Source organism: Lepidothrix coronata, unplaced genomic scaffold, assembly GCF_001604755.1.
Source record: "Lepidothrix coronata isolate B3197 unplaced genomic scaffold, Lepidothrix_coronata-1.0 Scaffold113, whole genome shotgun sequence".
NCBI lineage: Eukaryota > Metazoa > Chordata > Aves > Passeriformes > Pipridae > Lepidothrix > Lepidothrix coronata.
Genome location: NW_016690293.1, coordinates 2,659,132 through 2,682,809, shown reverse-complemented (window position 1 = coordinate 2,682,809; position 23,678 = coordinate 2,659,132). Strand labels below are relative to the sequence as shown.

Here is a 23,678-nt window from a genome sequence, read left to right as displayed (position 1 = left end):
CTGTTTATAAACAACCAGGCATCTCATGACTAAGCACTGTATTTTAGTTTAATAATTTTAGCAATAATATTCTGAAAGGTTTTTCATTAATCAAGAGTTTAATTGTCTCACTGAGATATTTTGCTGGAGAAGCACCAGATTAGTTGTATAGGCTTTGCAGCACACAGAGCAAAAAGCATGAGGATTGGTGAAACAACATTTTGCTTAAAAATAAACTGGTATATTGGAATCATTGTAGCTTCCGAAGGATAACTTCTCCCATTGATCCTATGAGTTCAGTCAACAGTGACAAGCTGACACAAAGCTTGTGCAAATGCATTAGCTCCTACAGAATGATTAGGTGCATGCATCTTTATCACAGCACTCAGGAATTTCCTTCAGAGCAGGACCACCAAAAACTTGGAGAAAAGTTATATTGAAGTCAACATGACGGCAATGTTGAATGACACATTTCTATGTAGTCTGTAGAGATTGTAACCAGCTGCTATCAAGATTTCTGCAAGTTTCGGGGGGGGGAAATTTGGAGGAAAAACTTACTAAAAATGAAATTAGTTTAGACATTTCTGGAGAAGAGTTCATCAAGATTGATGGAAAACTATGACCAGCTGGTGATATAAAGAAAGAAATAGTAGTGGAAAATAATGATGCAATACTAGACAAAGGCAAGAAGAGGTAGAAAAAGGTCACTAAAGCTTTGAAAACTGAAGTACTTACATATAGATATTTTGAATACAACAGAGAAAGGGATGCCCAAACACACATATGCTAGAAAAAAATTAGTCAAGTCAAGATAAGGAAATTTATATTTAGAGCACCAATTTGAAAAGGTAACAGTAAGTGAGAAAGAAGAAAATTTGTCAACTCCTTGAGAAAAGGATGCTATAAGTTAATCAGGACATAAGTGAAAATGAAAGGAGTAAAAGGAAAGGGGGAAAAAATCTTACAGTTTAAGGTTTTTTTCTCTGAAGAAACTAAAATTCTGTGCAAGACAATGAAGGTGAAGCACGAGGAATTATCTGAAGTGTAACTATGGGAATTACTGTTATGGGATTCAGTTAAGTCAGAGAAACTGAGTTATTGAATATATTGCTTTTCTAGCATTTCAGATGTCTGTAACAAAGGAAGAGTTGCACAGTGAGTAAATTCTTGGCTATGTTTCCCACTGTGGCATTGCAAGAAATGAAAAAAGCTATAAATCCCTATTAAGTCAACTGGGAGAGAACAAAAAGACAGAATTAGCAAATACACAGAACTCATTTCATAGTGCACCAGTCTGAAACACAACATGTCAAGAAGCTGTATTAAATAGAAAGAAAAAAAACCCAATGCAGCAACATACAAACTTGCCAGGTCAATTGTCTACCTACTTCCAATTCTAAAGAGTCAATCAATCAGAACTAAGGGGGGACAAAATCAAAGCTACACTGGAGACATTTTTCAATATGAATTCCCTAGCATAATGAAAATTGCTTCAAATATCCAAACTGAAATGATAGTGAAGTTAATTAGTGAGTTAACTCAACTCTGATAAATCCTTGAATAAGTTTCTATATCATTTAGATGCATGTCTAATTGTTCCACCACAACATCGTACTACAGCCCAAGAAGGCAATGCCTGACAGATTTTCACAGATACTAAAATATTGTAAACATACTCATCCATGCCCATATCAATTTTATTAACATCTACTTAAACTTCTGTTCAGAGAGACACATCTAGGGATTTCCAGATAATAGAAAGCCTTTGTGCCAGAGAAACAGATCTGTTCTTCATATTGATGATTCCAGCAATACATAAAGCCCTCTTCCTCTGAACAGTGTTTATACTGCTATTTTACCTGTCTGCCATTTATTTTATATATATGCATATGTACATATATGTTTACATATGCATATGTGTATACAAGTATGTACACACACACACACACATATATATACACATATACAAACATATATAAAACCCACAGAAAATATAGACAAGGAAGCTGCAACTCAGATACCTTTCTCAAAAAGCCACACTATGCAAGATGAACCTTCTTTCTTTCTCTCCTTCCCTCTTTCTCCCACCCCCTTTTCCTCTCTCCTTTCCTGTGTTTTTTTAAGGTTTTTGCTCCCCTCCCCCACTCCCAGATCTGTTTATCATCTACTGAAAAATGTAATTAAGTAGAAAACACATAAAATAATTAAATATAGAATTTTCCACTTCACAGAGTGTGAAGAACACATTCCTTTTTTCATAAATAGGTAATTACATCTTCCTTAAAGAAAGAAAAATATTTGCAATTTTACATGTACAAACTTAAAATAATAGACATAAAGAGTAGAAAAAATAATAGAACACTTCTTTCCTGTTGTCCTGCCTGTATTTCCTATAACACACTCAATGTTCCTTCTGATCTTACACATAAATATAATTTCACATGCAGTATATGAACATTAGGAAACAGAAAAGAAGTCATGAACTTCATGATGCACAGAACATAGGCAAAAAATAAATTTAATTTATAACATTTTTAATTAAATATGTAGTTCGGGTTTATTTTCAAATATTTTGCTTTGCAATTGGGACAGATTAAAAAAAAAAAAATCAAACCAACATAAATGTATATCATTATGTAAGTTTTGTTGCACTTTTCTACTGCTTCTGGGTTTATAATTTTTTCTATGGTAGTAAGACTGTGTAGGAAGAAGCAACTCAAAATCCAAACAGATTAAGTATAAATACATAAGCAAAACCTTGAATTTTAAACAATCAAAAACAGCACGCGGTACATGTCTAATGTTGTCCATTTTATCTAGTAAATCTAAAAACTCAAATTCAGCTCTTTAGCATAATGCAGAACAAAATCATTTTTACTTTTAAAATTCTCGTTAAAACTTACCTCCGTATCTTTACTCATCAACAAAGAAGGTCCTGAAACACTTGCATTCTCACCTCCTTCAGAAGGAAGAAACTGGTAATTCACAGCCTGATAAAGAATCTATAAACATGAAATAAATATAATCTTTTATCAGTCAAATACGCAAATGTAAGAAGTATAACTGATATCATAGGAAACCCAAGAAATTCTGATGTAAAAGCTTCCATGATAGAGAAACAAGGATGCAAGAGAAGACACAAAGAACACAGTATCTCTGACATCTTCTCACTGTTGTAGTCCTTAGACAAAATGACCTTCCCTTCTCCATGATTTTTGTGCAATATTTTGCACACAATCTAAGAATTTATTTTTTTTTAATTGTATGTACCCTGATATACTGCATAGGCTAAAGAACTGACAGAAAACTTTCATTATCTGAACGGTGACTGAGGTTTTGGGCAACTCCACAAAGGAGTTGTTACACATGACAGTAGCTTTGTGAGCAGAATCTCTGCAGCCTGTAGAACTGGTGAAGGTCAAAAGACACTTAAAGCTGTTTAATATCTCTGGTCAGTGTGACCTTATGATAAAGATCTTTTGCATCTACCCCTCTATCCACATACAGAGACAGAGTGCTTGGACAGAACACGTAGGACATCAGCGAACAGAACTGAAAAGGTCACGCTTAGTTTCTGAAGGAAATAATTGTAGAAGAAACTGGTTGAATGTACTTTGACAGAAATTATTACTCGGCTTTGGCTTCCTGAGGCAAATACCAAATTAATCATCACTGCACTTTTGCTAGAAAAGGTTTGCACTAACAAAGAAACCTGAGCAACAAATTAGGTCTCCAGTTTTGTGAACAGAGAAGACAGAGAGTCTTTTCCTGTGGAGCAGTGGGATGCAATAAAGTGAGAACAAGTGGCTGAGCAGCTGCACTACATTACAACAAAGAGGACATGAAGGCTTTCAAAGGAATCAGACAGCAATATAGCAGGTGTGAACTGAATGAAGTTTTAACAAATTTTGGTTTATACAGTGCCAAAACTTTGTCTGACTTCAAATTCTAATTCTAGGTAAACACACATAATGGAGGGGGGGAAAGTTTTTATTTAAAAGTTGTACAGGTATCAATACATGTTTAAGCTTATAGTTTTACCTATCTCTCTGAAATTTCAGTTTTCATAATGAAAAAAATGTAAATAGCTTGCAGGAAATAAACTGTATTTGAAATCCTTTGCAGCTTTTATTCTAATGTTACCCCGTTACTGAAGTAGCACAGACTGCCTTCATATATTGCCTGTATTTCTCATACACATTGCTATTCAAGTGGTTTTGTAAAGATAAAAGGCTACACACTTGCAGCTACCTTAACTGGACTTCACGTGTGCTGAAGCTATGGCTCCCTCCTCCATTCCTGCCCTGTGTTGAGAGACCTCTAAGATGTTTCCTTTACACAATTATAAATCTAAGAACACTGTGAACTCTTAGACAAGACAATTATGAATTCTCAAACAAGTCACAGTATGTAGGCCAAGCCACAATTACAGTGGCTTGTCCAATCACAATTTAACATTCTGACAACCTAAATTACTCCACTACCATAATAGTGTGATCAGCTCAACACCTAAGACATGATTCTCTTAAGTCAGTCATTGCACAGTTAATAAAGATAGCTCAGAGATAAAGCCTCTTGTACTTGATAAAATCATTACATCATTGAAATCAGTAAGAAAATAATTTCATTGTATATTGGGTAAAGATCATAAAAATCATAAACTAAACATTTAATAGATATTTATGTGACCATTTAATGAAGTTGCATTACTAGGTGTAAACACCTAGAAGACATTTCAAAATTTCATTAGCTGCATTTGCAAAGTTTAAATCAGGCTATCAATGAAGAAATTAAAAGTACTAAGATAGAAAATACAAAGGCATTTCTACTTGAGAAACCAACTCATCATATAAAACTGTTTAGAATGAGACCTCATTTGCTGAAATATAACAATAAAAGCAAAAAAATAGAGTAGAACAAATGGAGGGTAAAACTTAAGGGAAAAAACTTGAAAATGAGCACAAATCCCCCTTACTTTGGTAAGCACTGAACTTTATGGAAGAAGCTTCAGAAACAGGTACCTGGGTTTGCAATGAACTGCTCACTCCCAGCAATGTCTCTATGGCACTTGGGGGACAGTGTGTCAGAGCAAAGGCCATGAGTTCCTGACGCATTCCCAAATCCTGGTAGCCTTCTGACTGCCCAAGCTGACTGCATACTTCCCAGCTTTTAGAATAACCTACAAGGGAACACAAAACATACTTCCTATCGTAAATGATAGGAGGATGCTGCATAATTCTTATTGGATGAGATAAAGGAGGGCATGTAACAATCTTGTCAACACTTAACATCCCCCAAAAAAGGAACCATAAAGGCTTCATAAAACAGAGGTGTAACTCAACTTTAGACTGACCAAATGCATAAAAGACTAATTTTTATCATATTGCAGATATCACTATAATAGGCATCTGTAAGCCTACATTCTCTACTTTACATATCACAATAAGAAAACCATCATTTACTTCAGAGTATGATACTGAATATCCTATTGGAGTGGCTGTAAAAACCAAGTATAATCACTTGATATATTAAAAGAATCTCAGTTCCTCTTGGATCTTCCCCTTCATTCTCAAGGGAGAAAAAAAGAGCTGAAGAAACAAATCCCATCTTCCTTAGTACCTTGACATGTATTTCATTCACCTCCACTCATACCCTCACATACATAAATTAAAGGTAAACTTCTAAAACACCTGGGCTTTCCTACTAGCTAGAGTCACATTTTTACCTGTTTGAGAGGGGTACAGTGTAGAAAAAACTAGAAATCGTGTTCCCAGAGGCATAAAGAAAAGCTCCCTAAGGTTACACGTCTCATAGCTTGGTACATACTTACTACATACAGTATTTGCTGTATGTGTCTCTATTCCGTGGAGACGTTACTTCACTTCCATAAAAAAGATGTAATTACTACTTTAATGAAATGGTCCAATCTGAAATACCACACCTCACAATAAGCCAAGAGTCAGATTTCCACCACCATCACCTCATGCAAACTCTGGTTATTCCCTTCACCTGTAGCCATGAGCTCCTGGCAATGCATACTAGCTGCTTTGTAGTCCTGGAAACTGAGAGCCTGTTCCACTAAAAGGATTAAAACTTGACCTTTTCTCTCCATCTGATCATCTCCTGCAAGAAAAATTCAAAATTTTTATTAGTTAATTGGAATTAACGTTCAACTTCAGCTTGCTACTTCATTTCTTAAGAATTAGCTATACACCACAACATGAAAAGCCCCTCTTGAAATTCAAACAGGAATAAAATTATCTGCTTTTTCCTGAAGGAAACAATAAAACCAGTTATTCATATATTTTAAAAAACATTGACATTAAAGCTGGCTAAAAAAAAAAAAAAAAAACCACAACGAACAACAGCATGTTATGTCTAGGTTAAAAAAAAAGGTTTAAAAATTGTATTTATGTGATGGCCAAGACATAGACCAAAACTGATATTTAAGCTAAGTGACATACAAATCAAAATCCTGACAGCGGGGAAAAAAAAGTCCATTAACATAATGACTGAATGCCTAATACGAAATTGATAAATTTTTAAAAGCTTTGCTTTGAAAAAAAAATAAAGAAAAAAAAAAAAAAACACAACGAACAACAGCATGTTATGTCTAGGTTAAAAAAAAAGGTTTAAAAATTGTATTTATGTGATGGCCAAGACATAGACCAAAACTGATATTTAAGCTAAGTGACATACAAATCAAAATCCTGACAGCGGGGAAAAAAAAGTCCATGAAGAAAAAAATTAAATTTTTGTTTTCTTACAGTGTACAAAGACCCAGTTTAAACCACCACTTCACGGCTCCAAATAATTCATGAGATGCAGAAAACAGGCATTTAAAAATCGCTAACCTTTTAATTTGAGCAAGTAGAACTGAAACTAATTCTTCCACACCATACACGGATCTCCGTCAGCAGACCTGGACAATGCCTCTTCCACCAGTTATGGGTCAGAAATAACACTTCAGATACTACTAAACTCTTCTGACTAAAGTTTCTTCAAGAATCTTTGTAGAAAAATGTCCTGACCTCAATTTTAATACATCATCTTTCACAGACAAAAATCTAATAAGACAGCTCATCTCCTTTTCAAAGCCAGTTACTGTCAATACGAATAACATTTATACCTGTCACTCTTTACTACTCATCTATTTTTTTTAAAAGCTTTTTCCAGTTTAGACTGAACACACGAGAATGAAATTTATTTACTTTACTGATACTAGTTTTTCCAGTCTTGTGCTCAAAATACTATCTATGTCCATGCACTGTATGAGAAGGTGACAAAACATACACAGGAAAAAATAATCTTACACTATTCATTTTAATTTAGGAAAGAATTTTTAGAATAAAAATGAGTGCATTTTTTCAATGCAAGCTTCTTGCTCATGTTTCTCTATTATTAAAAGCAATTCTATGCAGTCAGTGCTGTTACAGTCATTTGAAAAGGGCACTGGCTTATAAAACTCTATTACTACAACTTGTGAAATGCAAATATTTCAGAAGGTTAAACAGATCCAGTTTCAAAAACCATTTAAAGAGTACATGCTCTTAAACTGCATAGCTGTTATTTTTAACTCCACTTTGCAGATCCATCACCACAGACAAAGCACATTTGTTTTTAAAGCTTTCTCAAAAGAAAAGCTGCAGCAGTTGCACTAGAATGACATTCAGGCAAGCGAAGTTACCCTAATTACTGAACTCAATCAAGACTCCCCGAATCCCCTCACGTCAGGACCAGCTCAGCTGGGAGAACAGGTTGGCTTCCCATCATTTTATCTTCTGGCCTCCTGCTCCATGTACTGCCAGCACACAATGTTGCAAATTAATCACATTCAAGGTTCTTCTGTTGCAAAATTTTGCCCTCTGGAACCTGGGAACCTCTCATTCGGGCAAAAGCAATTACAGATGACAAAGAGGTGCTTTTATCTACACAAGCTAAATGTGAACTGTCATTTCTATAAGCAAGAGACACGTACTTGCCACTCACCTTCTGATGCCCACTTTACCCTGACAGCTTGACTTCCTGCAGAGAGATCTGACTAAGTACAAGACACAAATAAAAGGCAATAATCACACTATTGCCACTCAGATTTCAACTAGACAAAATAATCACTGCTATTTATTCCCACTTCAAAATCTGTGAGATTGGAGGAAAGAGAGGAAGAACCCTTGGACCAAGGAATGGTTTTCCAAACTATGCCTGAGCAGTTGCATACCATCAAGTCCCCCATCCCCAATGTTTCAGTTCAGTACTTTTGATGTAGTAGGATACATCACTGCATGTTTCACAGAAGCACAAGCATAAAATATAAGGATCGTTTTCCATCCACTCCATGGCTATACTTGCTCATCTCATCTCCATTATTTCACTCATTTCTGCTTCCATTGCCTTGACACACACTGTTATGGCACAGAACAGCTCCAACATTAGTAGTGAATCCCCTGCAATGCACAGCCCGACCTTCTTCATGCAGCTTTCATTAACACTGCAGTGACTTATAATACTTCCTGCTGCAGTTTAGTTATTGTCTTCTATTCAAACGTGAAAAAATTCACCGCTTCAGCTTTCTGACACCTCAGTTGATGCTATTTTATTAATAAAATCTTAGGAAAGTGAAATTTTTTTATTCTAAATTGTTGTCCTTGCCATTCTGACAGATATCCAAGATCTAAAAACCAAGAGAGGAATGACAAAAACCCTTAAAATTGTGACTTGATTTTATTAAATAGTAATTCAGCATCAAACCTTAATGTTAATGTGTGACATACAGACTCAAATCAAATTTAGAAACTGGAAAGGGGGGGAGGGCGGTGTGCATGCACACATGTCCAAGGGAAATGCTGGAGTCTCCATCCCAGGAGGTATTTAAAAGACATGGAGAAGTGGCACTTAAGGACACGGTTTAGTGGTGGACTTGGCAGTGCCAGGTTGACGGTTGGACTGTGATCTTAAAGGTTTTCTATAAACTAAATGATTCTAAGATTCTAGTACAAACAATGAGAGGGAAAATATGGAAAGTCAGAAGTAACAGGAAATACATTTTTCTTGAGAAATAAAGGATGTTCAAATACTTTTTAAAAGCTTGGATCCAATTTGGATTGTACAAAGAAAAAAAAAGCTTATTGAAACACTTTGTGTAAGATGCATGCTATTTGTGAGTGGATGAACTAATATTATCTTAAATGAAATCATATCACAGAAACTTTAAAGTCAAATGATATCAACACTTTAGAAAATCAATGTTGCTTACATTTAGGAGATCAGAAACCAACTAGTTAATTCCACATGCAAGAAAGTCAGTGTTAAGAAAGGTAAATCTCAAAAGCAAGTTTTGACTTAGGAATCTGAGCAAAGTTTAAAGTTATTAGACTTCATTTATGGATATTAAAATTAAGTAAATTGCCATAGAAAGTTGTGAGAAAAGGGAATAATGAAAATATTTCTAGAGAGCCTGACAAAAGAAATAAACAGCTACGCTCATCAGATCTTTTTGATATACAGTAAGAGTAGAGAAGATGCTCTTAATTTCTGATACAAAAGCATTTTTTCTATTCTTTTCTGCACACATCCACTCAAATAATTGCATAAAGTGAATTCATTACACCCTTTCTTAACAAAGAGTGTGGATTAAGTGAGGACTATGAGACACAGAACAGCTCCAGCTCCCTGAGCAGGTGCAGATTTTCTGGCTGTCATGCTGAGCACATTCTCCCTCCCTCACTTTACCCATCTGTGAAATTAAGATAACACTTGTGCTGCTTACTTTACAGAGGTAGTGACAGGAGGCTTAAGTAGAGTTTACTGTCATTAATCAAATACTTTAAAGCAATTAAGAAGCTACCTGATATTTCATTACCTAAGCAATATTTAAACTTTGATAAGTATGAAAATAAATTCTATTACTGACTTCCAGTGCTGCCCTCTAAACTGTATTCAGAGAACACAGCTCACGAAGCTCCTTAAAGATAACTATGTGCACTCTACTCTTGCATCCACAACAAATGCACTTTTAAAACTGAAATTAAACTATATATGCTCACAGAATTTTATAGGTTATATACTATATAGAATAAAACACAGCGTATACTATATGCTCTATAAACACACATATGTCTAAAACTTATACAGGCATGGACAAATGCAGCAAGCAGGTCCTTCCCTTTCAGTAATCATATGGGGTGGGGTGGCAAGAGGAGCAGAGGGGGAATTGCTGAAACAAATTCCTCCCATTTGCAGACAAAGCACAAGAAAGCACTCTACTGGAAGATACACAAGGTGGACTGGGAACAGAAGGGACCACAAATTTGAGCATGTATAACCAATACCAGCAAGTATGTTCCACAAGACAAAATGAGAACTACCTGCACAGCAAAGGTGGCTCATAAATCAGGATAATTGTATAAGTAGTGAAAACCAATTAAGGACAAAAACCAATTCTTTCTCCCAGCAGCACTTATATGTAATTCTTCATTAAGCAAGTCCATAAAGTTCAATCCCTAGATTCTTTTCCAATATCCAGACCCATCCCAATATATCTCAATAAAATCATTTGCTTTCATCATAAGCTGTTAGAAATCAAGATACCCTTTCCCAGTAATTTTATACCTGCCAACAAAGACTATATGTACTAAAACCACAAGGAAGGTTTTCCTTTTCCAATATTAAATTTAAAATAAAATATTAATTCACAAATCTTACAACCTGTATGCATGAGCTGCCCTTTTGGCTACAAACTAATTTGTGGAATAAATTTATCATTCTTATGATAGGCTACCAAGTCCTAAAATAACTATTTAATTAATACTAACTAATTGTAACTCAGTAACTTAAATTACAAGTCGATAGGTATAGAAATACCACTTCTGCATGTCTTTCTTTAATGTTTTTTGGTTTTTTTTTATATCTACCATCAAATTTTGCAAAGCTCTTCATTATAAACTATGATTAAGGCTATGCCAGCATTCCACTTAAAATCTGTTTTCAAAGGTATTAATGACTAACGGGATGGAACACCAGGCACAAAAAACTTGCAATAGTAGTCATATGCTCTTTACAGCTTTCAAGACCAGAAAAAAAAAAAAAAGAAATTAAGAAATACTGAGTTTCTTAAAATGAAATAAGTCTGTTTCCCATAACCCATCTCCTACAAAATATAAGTTTAGATAAAATTCACAAATATGGCATTCTCATACTAAACCTATATCTTACTTATAAATTAACATCCTCTACGGAAAACAGCTTGTAAATATAAGCAATACAAATAGACATACTTTAGTAACCGTGAAATGGTTTTTAATCACAAAAGCTTAAAGCTACTTATGCAAAATAAACCAACTAAACAAAAAAATCACACACTCCCACCACAGAAAGTCATGACTGGAAATGTTTTCTTGCTATATTTTCATTTTTAATAAATAAATATTATTCTATAATCAAAAGATTACTTTGAAAGTGACAGTTATTTCTTTATTTAGTATAAGAGGCAAGTAAAGTATGTCAAAGTAGTGTATTCCTTACCAAGATTCACTCTTGAAATATACTTTTACTACTAAAATTCCCTACTTATCACAGGAGCAACCATCAGCATTACTCTTGATGTTAACCATTAAAGTCAGAGAGCCCAACATTTGCAGAATAAATATGTCATTGGTAGAGTAAGTACCAGTTTCTAAATCATTCACCTGTTTAATAATTAACCACCTCACACATCCATCTTCTGGTTTTCTCTAGCCTGGTAAACGCATGGAAGAGAAAAATCATGAGGCCATTTCATCATCTGGCTTTAAATATCTCTCTTCAATCTCTCTTTCCAGTGCTGTGTCTGTGTCACTGTGATTATAATACTAGCACACAGAAGTTACCATATCAATGAGCTCTATACAAATTACCTGAAGTTCTCCATCTAATATCTGGTGCCTGCCACCTTTCAGTCTCTGGAGATGAGAGCCACGAGTTTGATCCCTGTTCAAAGGTACACGCCAGGGCACTGTAAAGTCTGGTCAGGGCACTGTAAAGTCTGGTCTAAAGCTAACAAAACTGGACAAAATACTTAGTGTTTTTAAGCTTCATAAAGCCTCTGTGGATGATTTTGTTTTCCCTTCCTTCATACAAAGAGAATCCCTTAGATTCAAAAAGAAGATAAAACAAAAATCAACATTAGCCTAAAGAACCCAGAATACTATGAAAAATTGACAGATTTTAACTTGATGTGGGAGGAAGCAGACAGGACAGGGAAAGAGCTGTACAGCAATCTCATCTTACAAACCAACAGGGAGACTTTTTTTTCCCCAAAAGTCTTACAAGCAAAGAAAAAAGAGAAGTTACAACTGTCATTCTAATTTTTTGATGGACTACATGTAAAATATGTAGATTGGATCCAGCTACCTAACATGGTACCGTCCCCTTCCCTCTGTCATCTTTCATGTAGCAGTGCTATGTAATGGGAGCACTGAGCACACCAGAGTCAGGACATTTCCTGTGACTCCTTTCCTTAGGACCCGGGCATCTTGGAAGGTCAGCAGCCTAACTTCCTTACCTCTGTTCATAACTTCACACAACCCTCTCAAATATCTCCCTCCCTATTTATAATACTATGTAAAAAATTGCCAATACTAAGCTTCCTGAAAACATAAGAAAAAAATTTTAAATGATTTAACAAATAGAAAGGGAAAAGGGAATTACCCAGGCACGCTTCAGTGACAAAGCCAAAATGCACTGATTTTATATACCAGGCTGCATGAAATATGAATTTCTATTTCATATTTCTATATTCTATTTCTACATCATAAAAATACAGCGGTGTTGTGGTTACAGCTGCATTGATTAAGTATTTTTCAAAAATCAAAAGGCAGCTACCTTAGGTAGGCTATCAAAAAAACCCCAAAAAAACGCTAATATCCTCAGGACTCAAGCTTTGAAGATGTTCAGTTCATCAAATGAATACTCAATGCATTATTTTTAGTGCCCAAAGGAAATAAATGCAGCATAGACAAAAGTCTAACAGCTGAAATTCATGCTTTACAGATGACTTTTCCCCTCTAAATTAAATGCGACTATGTTTAAATAAAACTACCTTATCTGACAGAGACAATAAGATTTACTGGAATTTTAGTACTACCAATTAATTGTAAAACAAGATGTTCTCAGCCACAACTCCTCCAATCTGAAATAAGATTTTACTCCAACTCTAGATTAGACAAGGTATCTTTTATTTCGGGTATTAGTGGGACATCAGAGCAGCTGACCATTTCAGCTGTTTTACAAATAAAATATTCCGGTTTTGTAAAATCTTTTATTCCTCCCCAATGACTGCTCTTCCAGATGACTTTTTAGTCCTGTCTTCAAACACATCTTCTAACGATCAACTCAAATGTCCTAAAGTGTGACATCAACCACATCGCTTGCAATTCAGAGTCTTATTAACACAGCTTACCTGCAACCCTTAGCAAGTTTGCAAGTCCCAGGAGCTTAGCAGACTGTTTATAGTTTGTTGACATCTGAGCCAAACAGTCCTTGATGAGACTGAGTCGATCAGAACACAAACGCACTGTTGAAAGTAGAACTGGGTGTTAAGAGACTGCACAAATGAACCTGAGTGCTGTATTTCTGGTTAAACAGCATGGGCACAGGAAGTGATGGGGAGTATAAGAATGCAAACACAATCTGAAAACCAGCCCTTCATGCAGATCTTCAATTATACCTATAAACAGAAAGTTAAAATAATACCCCAGTATATCCAGCTCCAACCACGACAAGTCAGGTTGCAAAGGGAGCAAAAAGAGAAACTCACCTGAAGGAAAACTTGGTTTTGTTCCAGGTTTTCACATTCAATGATTTTCAAATTATACAACTAACCAAGATACCTTTATATAATTTTTTTTAATTATCATTTTTGCAACATTCTGAAAGAATGCTAACGCAGACATTAACTTTCATTTAAAATGTTTTAAGTAACTAAGATTTCATGTTACATTTTATTTTAGCATAGATGAGATACTTCACAGACTGAAAGAACCGTCATAGGCAAATTCTTAAGGCTGTTTTAATGTACGTAAAAATTTTCTGAGCAAGTGGAAGCATAGTCGGCAAATCATCAGGTTGTGTCAACCGTATTCTGAGAAGCTTATAATTAGTACTGCGTTTTGAAAGTGATTTTACGAGGAATTAAACAATTATCTTAATTGCCTAATTTAATATCATCACCTGAATTCAGTGCTCTTTTTAGCTAGCTAGTGGGTGGCTAACTTCAGGCTGCTGCTTTAAAAAGGTAACTTTCTCATACCATGCAAGTTCTCAGAACACAGAGGAACAGCATGCAGATCTTCCACTTAACACTCAGTAAGACTTTAATAGCTGCATGTGGGATAAAATCTGCATTAGCATATTGGGCTTAAAACATAGGATACTAGGCCTCTCAATAAGAGCAAAGAAGTACTCACATAATGAAAACTCTATCAATTCTAGAAATCAAGTTCAACTAAAACAATTTAAGAATGAAGGAACAGGAAAAGGTTACATTTTTAGTTTAATTTTTAATATTCTATCCCATACATATATTAGTATACAGCAATAGTATGTTTTCATTCACTCATTATACAAGCAAGATTTTTTGTAAATATCAAACATAACTAAAAGTAATCTGATGGGTCAAACACATTAAAGACGGACTTTTCTTCACCTTTAATGTTAATAAGGAGTCTTCAAACCAGATTTTATTAAAATAGACCATAATAGTAGTTCATAAACTTAAATTGCTGAGTGTGCTAAAAATACAAGTGAGGGGAAGATCTACAGAAAACTAAATGTATAACGGCAAATAGAAGTCTACTGTTAATAGACTACTGCTGGGGGAACAGCTGATATTTAGTGCTACTTTAATGACATTCTATCAAAGTAACATACCGTTTAAAGGTTTTCATTAAAACTTGAAAACATCATTTTAATCGTATTAGATTAATCTGATTTACATGAAAGATACTGGAGCAAAGATAAGTCAGGCTCATTAATGAAATTACAGGCATGACTTCACATATTCTAATTAATCTAAATCAGTTGTATTACACATACTGTTAACACAGTATTATGCTGCCAGTTTTTAAATGATACCTTCATGTCCAGACCAAAAAAAGTTGAAAAAGGTATGTGCACTTTTTTACAGGCTGAACAAACTGACTAAAAAAGAATTTTACTCTACATATCAACAGGCTAATACTGCAAGATCTAGAAATCAGACATTCTCAGTCCAGAAATGGTAAGATTTCAGAGTATTACATATGGAGCATTAACTCACTTGAAGAAATACTTGGAAAAAAAGAGAATAAAAAAGAGAACACCAAAGTAAACAATAGCCACTAGGGACATCTACTTCATTCTCCATAGACTCGTAAGTGCTTTCCATAAATCCCAGTATTTCTCTGCACAATACCAGAAGTAAAACACGTTTCATTGGTACTCAGTGCTCATCTCAGCCAGTTCTCTTACAGTGCTTCCATTACTAGTGTTCATGAAGTTTCACTGTACATAAGCACAAAATTTCTTTCCAACTCCTGTCCAACAACTTTCTGTTCTATTGGAGTCAGAGCTCCAAAACAGATTTAATTGTAACCAATTCATCAGAAGAAATACCTCGTAAAAGTTCACTTCCACTGTCATTGGGTTTTATATACTTCTAAAAGGAAACAGCCCAGTGGAGACAGGAAAACTGCCTATCCATGATAGCACTTCTCTCCCACCTACTATTTTAAAGCTCATCGGCACACAAGCAAGTGCAGATTATTTAGCAAATTAAAGATGAGCTCAAACTATTTCTGTTGAAGTCACCAGGAATTTCATATACTCAATACTCTAATTATTTTAAAGTCCGGCTAAAAGTAAGTCCCAAAACAGAGGTGTAATATGCAAATATCTTTCTTACCTCACATAAACTAAAAAATTTTATTACAAAAACCATTTTTTGATATATGCCTGTAAACTGGAGGCAGGAAACGGACCCCTTAGTTTAATTGTGTCACACTTACATAATAGTAACTATTTCTCATGTATATTTATGCCTGTGATTCAAGTACTCATATAAAGAATAAAATTATGCAGTACCTTGCAGCGGTAATATTTTCACTCCAAATTCTTCAAGGTAACCGAGAGCACGAATGAGGTCCAATTCCTCCTGAACAGCACTGGGACTGTCTACAATAAGCTGTAGACAGCACCTAAGAAGGAACGAAACACATTTTTCTCAAGTTTGATGAACACATCCAAAGTTAGATTTGTAGAAAAAGTTCACCTCTGAGTAAAACAAAACAAAAGAACAGCCACCAGTAATTTACAGTAATTATGAAATGTCAAAATACTCAATAGTCTTTTAACACACACTAGAAGTGTCTGGTACTCTTTCTCTGTTACGGCTGGCTAAACATTTTAACAAATTTCTATTTTCACATTGCCTTCAACTGGTTGTGTGTGATAAGCACATCACCTAAACCCTCCTGAATTTAGACCTGCAATGAATTTAGTAGAAAAGGTTGAAGACACTTTTACTTAAATATATAATTATTTTGGGAAATACTTTTCCTATCACTACTGCGTTTTGGTATTGCCATATACTAGAAGATAAAAGCGAAATACTGTAAAAAGTTGATTGGAAGTAAAACATTAGAGTCACTGTCACAATTTCCTCAACTAGGTACAGCAAATAAAAACAAAGCTGATTAAGAAAACAACAAAAAAACTCCCACTAAATTGATCTGAAGATGAATCAATGCATGAGATCATTATCAGCACATGATTTTAAATATTTTTAATTCATATGTTTTATGAATATTATATTGATGTAATAAGCTTTTGGATAATTTTTTTATTACAGCTTGCATTCTGATACAGTGTATTCATATGTAGTTTTATTAATATACATTTAACAAAAAAATCAACATGCAAAATCATAGTATGGCCTGGGCTGGAAGAGACCTTAAAGATCATCTAGTTTCAACACTCTGCCATGGGTAGAGATTAAACCTTCCACTAAACCAGGCTGCTCAGAGCCCCATTCAACCTGGCCTTCAACACTTCCAGGCAGCGGACATTCACAGCTTCTCTGGACCATCTGTTCAAGTACCTCACCACCCTGACAGTAAACATCTTTTTCTCCTAATATCTAATCTGAACCTACTCTCTTTCCATTTGAAGCCATTCCCCCTGTCCTGTCACTGCATACTCTTGTAAACAGTCTCCCTGCATCTTCCTTGTAGGCTCCATTCAGGTACTGGAAGGCTGCAATTAAGTCACCCAGAGCCTTCTCACCTCCAGGCTGAACAATCCAAATTTCCTCAGACTTTCCTCATAGGAGAGGTGCTCCAGCCCTTTAATCATCTTAGTGACTTCCTCTGGACTTGCTCCAGCAGGTCAATGTCCTTCCTGTGCTGGGGACCCCAGGGCTGGATGCAGCACTCCAGGTTGGGTCTCATCAGAGCAGAGCAGAGGGGCAGAATCCCCTCCCCTGACCTGCTGCCCACACGGCTTTGGATGCGGCCCAGGACACATTTGGCTTTCTGGGCTGTGAGAGCACACTGACAGGTCATGTCCAGCCTCTCACCCACCAGAACCCCCTGGTCCTTTTCAGAAGGGCTCCCCTTGATCCATTCATCCCCCAGCCTGGACTGATACCAAGGGTTGCCCTGACTCAGGTGCAGCACCTTGAACTTGGTCTTATTAAATTGCCTGAGATTACTACAGGCCCACTTCTCAAGCTTGTCCAGGTCCCTCTGGATGGCATCCTGTCTCAGTGATTTCAAATGGTTTAATTCACCTTACACATTAAATCAGGAAATTATTTTATTTGTTCAGTGTGCCATATGGCTTTTATCTCTACATGTTAATTAAGAATAGACACATTTACATCAAAAATAAAATAAAATTGTATGTTGGTTGAACATCCCATCTGAACCTATCACATTTTTCAGGAGCATTGACAAATATTTCAGGTTGAAGATTAAAACATGAGGAGAATGAAAAAGTTAAAGAGAAGATCAATACATTCTACCTAAAACAACTCATATACAGAGGCTACTAGGAGACCTACACACTATGATAATCCCTCAGGAAAACAAGGTTAAATTACCATGAAATATCTCATTGGAGGTAAGTCAGAGAAGGACCAAAACATCTTACTAAACAGAATAAACACACAGTCACACATTCTTAGGAAGTATTTGTTCTGTAAACCACATATTTTGAAATATCACCATAAAACTAAGATAAAAGCTAATCACAGGACCCTTAGCATTAAAAGCAATGCTACTTTGTATTTCCAGAGCCTGCTTGTGAAAAAAGATTCTCAATAGGAGACTGGGCAGGGTGGGAAATATTAGCAAATAAACCCTAATTTTATGACAACATTAAATCAGCTGTATTTATGTATATGATAACTATAAACATACCTGGCCAACTCCATACAGCTGTCAGTCAAACTAGTTGAAGAATTGAAATATTCTCTGCCAGCAGCCAGAACTAGTTCAATACTTCTTGCATAGCTGACTCGGTACTGTGGCTTCCCTTTTGATGAACTTGGTAGATCCACTGACCAAACGCTGCAATGCATCATTTGCCCAGCCAAGTGGATATTGTCTATACTGCTTGAGCATAAAAGACTTTCAGTGAATATCTAAAAGGAAGAACAGTAATTTAATAACCTGCAGCAGCAGCTTCAAGTCAGCTTATCTGCATTCTATGGAACTAGAATGCATATTCAACCTCTTTGAATAAAAGGATGTCTGAGGATGTCTGAAGTCAAAAGAATATATTCAGTCCAAGCAGAAAATGTACCTTCTATCAAGGAAAGTATTACTTTAAGTAAAGCTAAAATTAACTAGTAGCTACTAGTAGCTACTGTTTCTACTTGTTGGAGAAAAAAAGCATACTAGCTGTCTTTTTACAGTCTTTTTACAAGCTGTCTTTTAATAGGTGATCTTTAAGAGATCAGAAATATACCTACATTCTGAGGTGTTAATAAGATGTAAGAATCTGAAAAGGCAGTTCAGTATTAAGACCTTAAAACCAACAACATACGAGAGGAAATTCTGTATCCCTGAAGAAACTAAAAATATTTAGAACTGATCATATAGGATGCTATTTAAATCTCAATCAAGACTATCTTCAAAGAGCGCATACTAATATAATGCTGCATCTGCCAAAAAACACCTAATTTATTTCCAGGTCAAAGTTTTGCCCACTTTAGACACTCAAAATAATCTCTCTTACTTACAAAAATAAGTATTTTTTTCCTTAAGCACAGTCAGTATTGTCCCAATAAAGAGCAGGACAGACATTTAATAATTTCAAAAAATATCACAGCTGAAACAAAATGACTTTTATCAAAGGTTTTAAAGTTCACAACAAATTAAACATGATCAATGAATTATAGAAGAGACTAGGTTGGAAGGGACCTCTAAAGATCATATGCTCCAACCTTTCATGAGAAAGGGGGCACAGACGAGATTATCTAGCACCCTGTCCAATCACATCTTGAAACAAGTATTTCTTCACTAGGAAGAACCTCTCCAAACCATCTCACGCTCTGGAAAGGAGCACAGTTCAGTGCTTCTTAAAGAACATCACACAATTGGATCATCTTCCATTCCATAACATTTTAAACTTCAAGGAACAGTGAAAGATGCAAACTATGATAGCTGACCCTTCTTCCTCAAAGTTCACATAAACAATATTTACCTCTCTTGAAATTTATGGACATGAAGCCCTTCTTTAAGAAGACAGAATTCACTTTGCATGGAAGCAAAACAGAGTAAGCATTATTCTAAAAAGTATCCAATATAAACCTCACATGGGATTGCAATTCCTTCCTGTCACATCAATTTCTCAATTTTGAAGTTATCAAAGTATAACTGCATATGACAGCACTACACTTCAAAGCATTTTCAGCACTCCTACATGATTTTACCAAAACCTTTGTTTTTTTTAAATCACATCGTTCAGACATTAAAAAATAATTTTATGTTAATAGAAGACATATTAAGATTAGAGCAAAGCCAATGCCTTATTTGCAGAGTGCTCTAGTATTATAATTTTTTTAAATTAACTTAAAAAAATTCCAAGTATACTAAATTGTAGGCTATTACAAAACCATGAATATTAAATACATTTAAGTTCTCTTTGAGCAACTTCAAGCTGTACAACTACAAAGAACGAGTGATTTTTTTCCATGTATAGGTTGAACAGCATTGCTTTTTCCCTTCTTTCTTTTTCTAATCTGCTTTTAAGGCCTCTCCAAAGAGCTTATCAGAGTGGTAGCCATAAGCAATTAAATCTGTAAGCTGTAAAAAACCCTCTTTCATATATATATATATATATATATATATATACACATACACACACACACAAAACATGAAATATAGTGGAAATAGTGCTGTATCTGTAAAAAAACTGCAGTATATTGAAGTGAAAATGCAAATAAAAAATAAATGTCACAGCAAATTCTGTATCAGTCTAATAGCTGTCCTTTGCAAATACTAATGACATAGGTTTGGATTTTATGCACATGCAGAATTTTTCTCCTTCAATGAAATTAGATTTCTCATTTCACATTATTTTACTTCAACTGCAAGCAGCAGAAAGTCCATAATCCTATAATGATCTTGGATAATATTATCAAACTAGAACTTCATGTTTAAGGAATGCTTGAGAGAAGATAACATTTATCTAAAAGAGTATTTATTTTTATTAGTTTAAAGCGTTTATTGCTAACCACATTTGTACACAGAATTACTGTCTACAGCACACAGCCTCAAGAAGCTGACTCAATTTTGAAAAAGGTGAATTCTAGTAAAATATATACAGGATATTTATTAAAGAGGCTTTTGACAAAATGAATTAACACCAGAAATTTCCGGTCTGAATGAAAATACCACAAAAAAGCCAGTAGACAACCAAGTAATACAACACATAAAAATGTGTTTACATTTGTGAGTAACAATATGAAATGAGTATCTGTAGCTTACCTGGGACATAAGTCAGTAAGAAGACACAAAACTCACCTCATAGCACGTATCCAAATGTAAGCATCTATACACTTTCTGCTGCATGTCTAACATATCCTGGAGCAACTCCTTCCACTGTGTCTCACTGGCTGACGGTTGCCTACAAACATTTTTTAAAATTAAACACTCCCTGCCTCAACAGATTTAAAGAAAAGCAATAGATAACACTACATTTCAATCACCAAAAATAAGAGTTTTCTCAAATGCTATTTCAATATTGAACTGGACTTTTAACAAGAAGTGACTTAAAGATAGAATGCATTTAATATTAATTAATATTAAAAAAGTGTCTGTGGGATAACATGGTTTGACAACAATGCAATACCCAAGTGTTTTCTCTTTTTTCTGTGGGATAAGACAGGGATTTAAGGAATTTTTCTCAAGATCCCCCAGGTAGGTTTCGAAAATTTTCAATAATACATCAGAAAGTTGGATGTGCTTTCTTCCTCATAATCCAAGAATAGCAGGACAAAAACAAGTTTCTAACAGCAACTGAGGATCATTAAAGTGCTGTTCATTGTAGGCTATCTCCAAGGACTAATCAATTGCATGCAATCACAGCAGAATAGAGCTGCAACTTTATTTTGTTCCTTTAAATTGAGTGGTATTCAGATTCTTGCCCCTCTGGATCCCTGGATCAATGCTGACCCACAAAACTTCAACTTCCTGTGCTCTGTTAAAACTTTTATTAGTAAAAACATTATGAAGGCTTTCTCACATTATCTTGAGCCTTTCAGATTAAAAAAAGATTTTTTAAGCTAGTTCCAGATAATAGTGATTTTCTCATGTGGCATTAACTTTCATTTTGACAAAGCAAAGAGTCTCCATGAGTGGAAAAATCAACATTTTTCCTACAGAGGCATTGACTTGATCTTTGCAAAGAAAGGTTTTTAGAACTCTTAAAAAGCTTTCATACTACTAAAAATCTAAATATTACTTTACCATCACCAATAAACTGCTGTGCATGTTGCCTTAAATAAGAAAGAAAAATCACCCACAGTGATGGCTGCTTTTCCCAGGGTTCAAATTTTTTATCTGCTCATGCCAAGAGCCCGTAATAATTCATGCACAGTTGAAAGATGACGTAAATGAAGTAGTTCTTAAGTAGAAAAATTATACTGGGAATATAAGCAGTAGAATCAATAAGTAACAATCAATAAATTATCCTATTACAAGGGTTCCAAGAAAACATGCCAAAACAACTAAGTGTTATTTTACAAATCCTACACTCTCAATAAAATTAAATAGGTCTTAAAGGACCTCATTTACAATATGTTAACTTTTACAGTTCATCATCTTGCAGCCTTTTAGGCTTGTTTACTTGAACACAAACATACTAAAGCAGGTTCGAAGTAAGACAGACTTGACTGTGGAGAATGCAGCCAAAACAGCAATCACGTTAATCATTAGTTTAACAAATGTATTTTAGGTACACCATCTTCAGGGTGAATGCCACAGCTCCCTACTGCAGCACAACAGGCAGGGACTGTTACCTGACTGTCCTTTCCCTCTTATCTCCCGCTCCCCTTGGAATACTAACTTGCGCCCTGTGTGCCTTGTCAGCCTAATCATCAGCTTCCGTGCCTCCTCCACATTGTCCTTTGTGTCTTTCACAAAAGAAACAGGTTTCTGAAGTCCATGTTTCTCCAACAGCTCTGACACACTGTAAATAGAGAGTCAGCGTTTTTGAATCCTGCACAATCGTACAACTACTGCTGCAGCAGCAGTCTTAAAGCTGTCTCAGACAACGTACTGCAAATGCAAACAGACTCCATAAAATCTGTAACAGTAGGGATTAGCCAGAGTAACATTATCTACATTTTTTAAAATATATATAATAATAATAATACAGTAAAAACATCACCAATAATCTCATATCTTTACAGTTTTCATCTTTGATCACTTAAAGCATTACAGAGTATCAAGACCAAAACAAACTGATGCCTTAAGCCCCTAATGGTTTTTTATTTTTCTAATTTTGTAAGCCTTATAAGTTTTATAAGTAGTGAAAGTAGACTTTAAAAGCAGCAACCCTCACATCCCTTTCCCTGTAGCACCCTTAGTTTACACATTCCTTAACCCTCTTACCCCATTCTGTGCTCCCCGTATCAAACCTACCCCTGAATTCAGTGGCAATGTTTAGTCTTTTTTCAAGGCAAGGCCTAGACTGTTTAGGGAACAGCATATCAGGGCCCGAATAACAAAACGGAGTCAAGAATTAGGTGAATATGTACCCTCTGTGCCCCGAAGAAGATGAAGATAGATGAAGAGAGGGTCTCAAAAAGCCCCCAGCCCCAATTCCCAGGGGGTGGACCCTGGGCAGTCCAGAGCAAAGGCCACAGGGTGGACACATTTGGGATTGGATAGATGGTATTATAAAATGTAACATCTCGGGCACAGCGGGCCGTGTCGTAACATTTATTGCCTTGGCACAATAAACCCTTTCCTTATCTCACCCCTAATTAACTGCTCCAGAGATTTTTTTTTTTAGTACCAACATCTCCACAGCACCAAAACTCCTCAGTTAACCCTCTTTTTCCTCAAAAAAAGAACAAAAAAACCCCCAAATCCCAAACTTATAAAGAAAAAAATCTATGCATTTTTAAGTTATTCAAATAGATAAAACCATTCAACATTTCTATGTTCTGAATAAAA

General features: G+C 35.3%; 1 protein-coding gene across 1 annotated transcript in view; it reads right to left on the bottom strand.

Annotated features, from left to right (window-relative positions):
• The window catches only part of NBAS (neuroblastoma amplified sequence), a 165,869-nt gene that overhangs the window by 93,774 nt on the left and 48,417 nt on the right, over positions 1–23,678 (bottom strand). Inside the window, exons 28-35 of the mRNA XM_017824811.1 lie at positions 22,564–22,686; positions 21,021–21,123; positions 18,411–18,634; positions 16,075–16,187; positions 13,415–13,528; positions 5,989–6,102; positions 5,001–5,158; positions 2,883–2,981 (exon numbers count right to left, since the gene is read on the bottom strand). Coding sequence (XP_017680300.1) covers positions 2,883–2,981; positions 5,001–5,158; positions 5,989–6,102; positions 13,415–13,528; positions 16,075–16,187; positions 18,411–18,634; positions 21,021–21,123; positions 22,564–22,686 — 1,048 coding nt within the window. The remainder of the gene's footprint in view (positions 1–2,882; positions 2,982–5,000; positions 5,159–5,988; positions 6,103–13,414; positions 13,529–16,074; positions 16,188–18,410; positions 18,635–21,020; positions 21,124–22,563; positions 22,687–23,678) is intronic.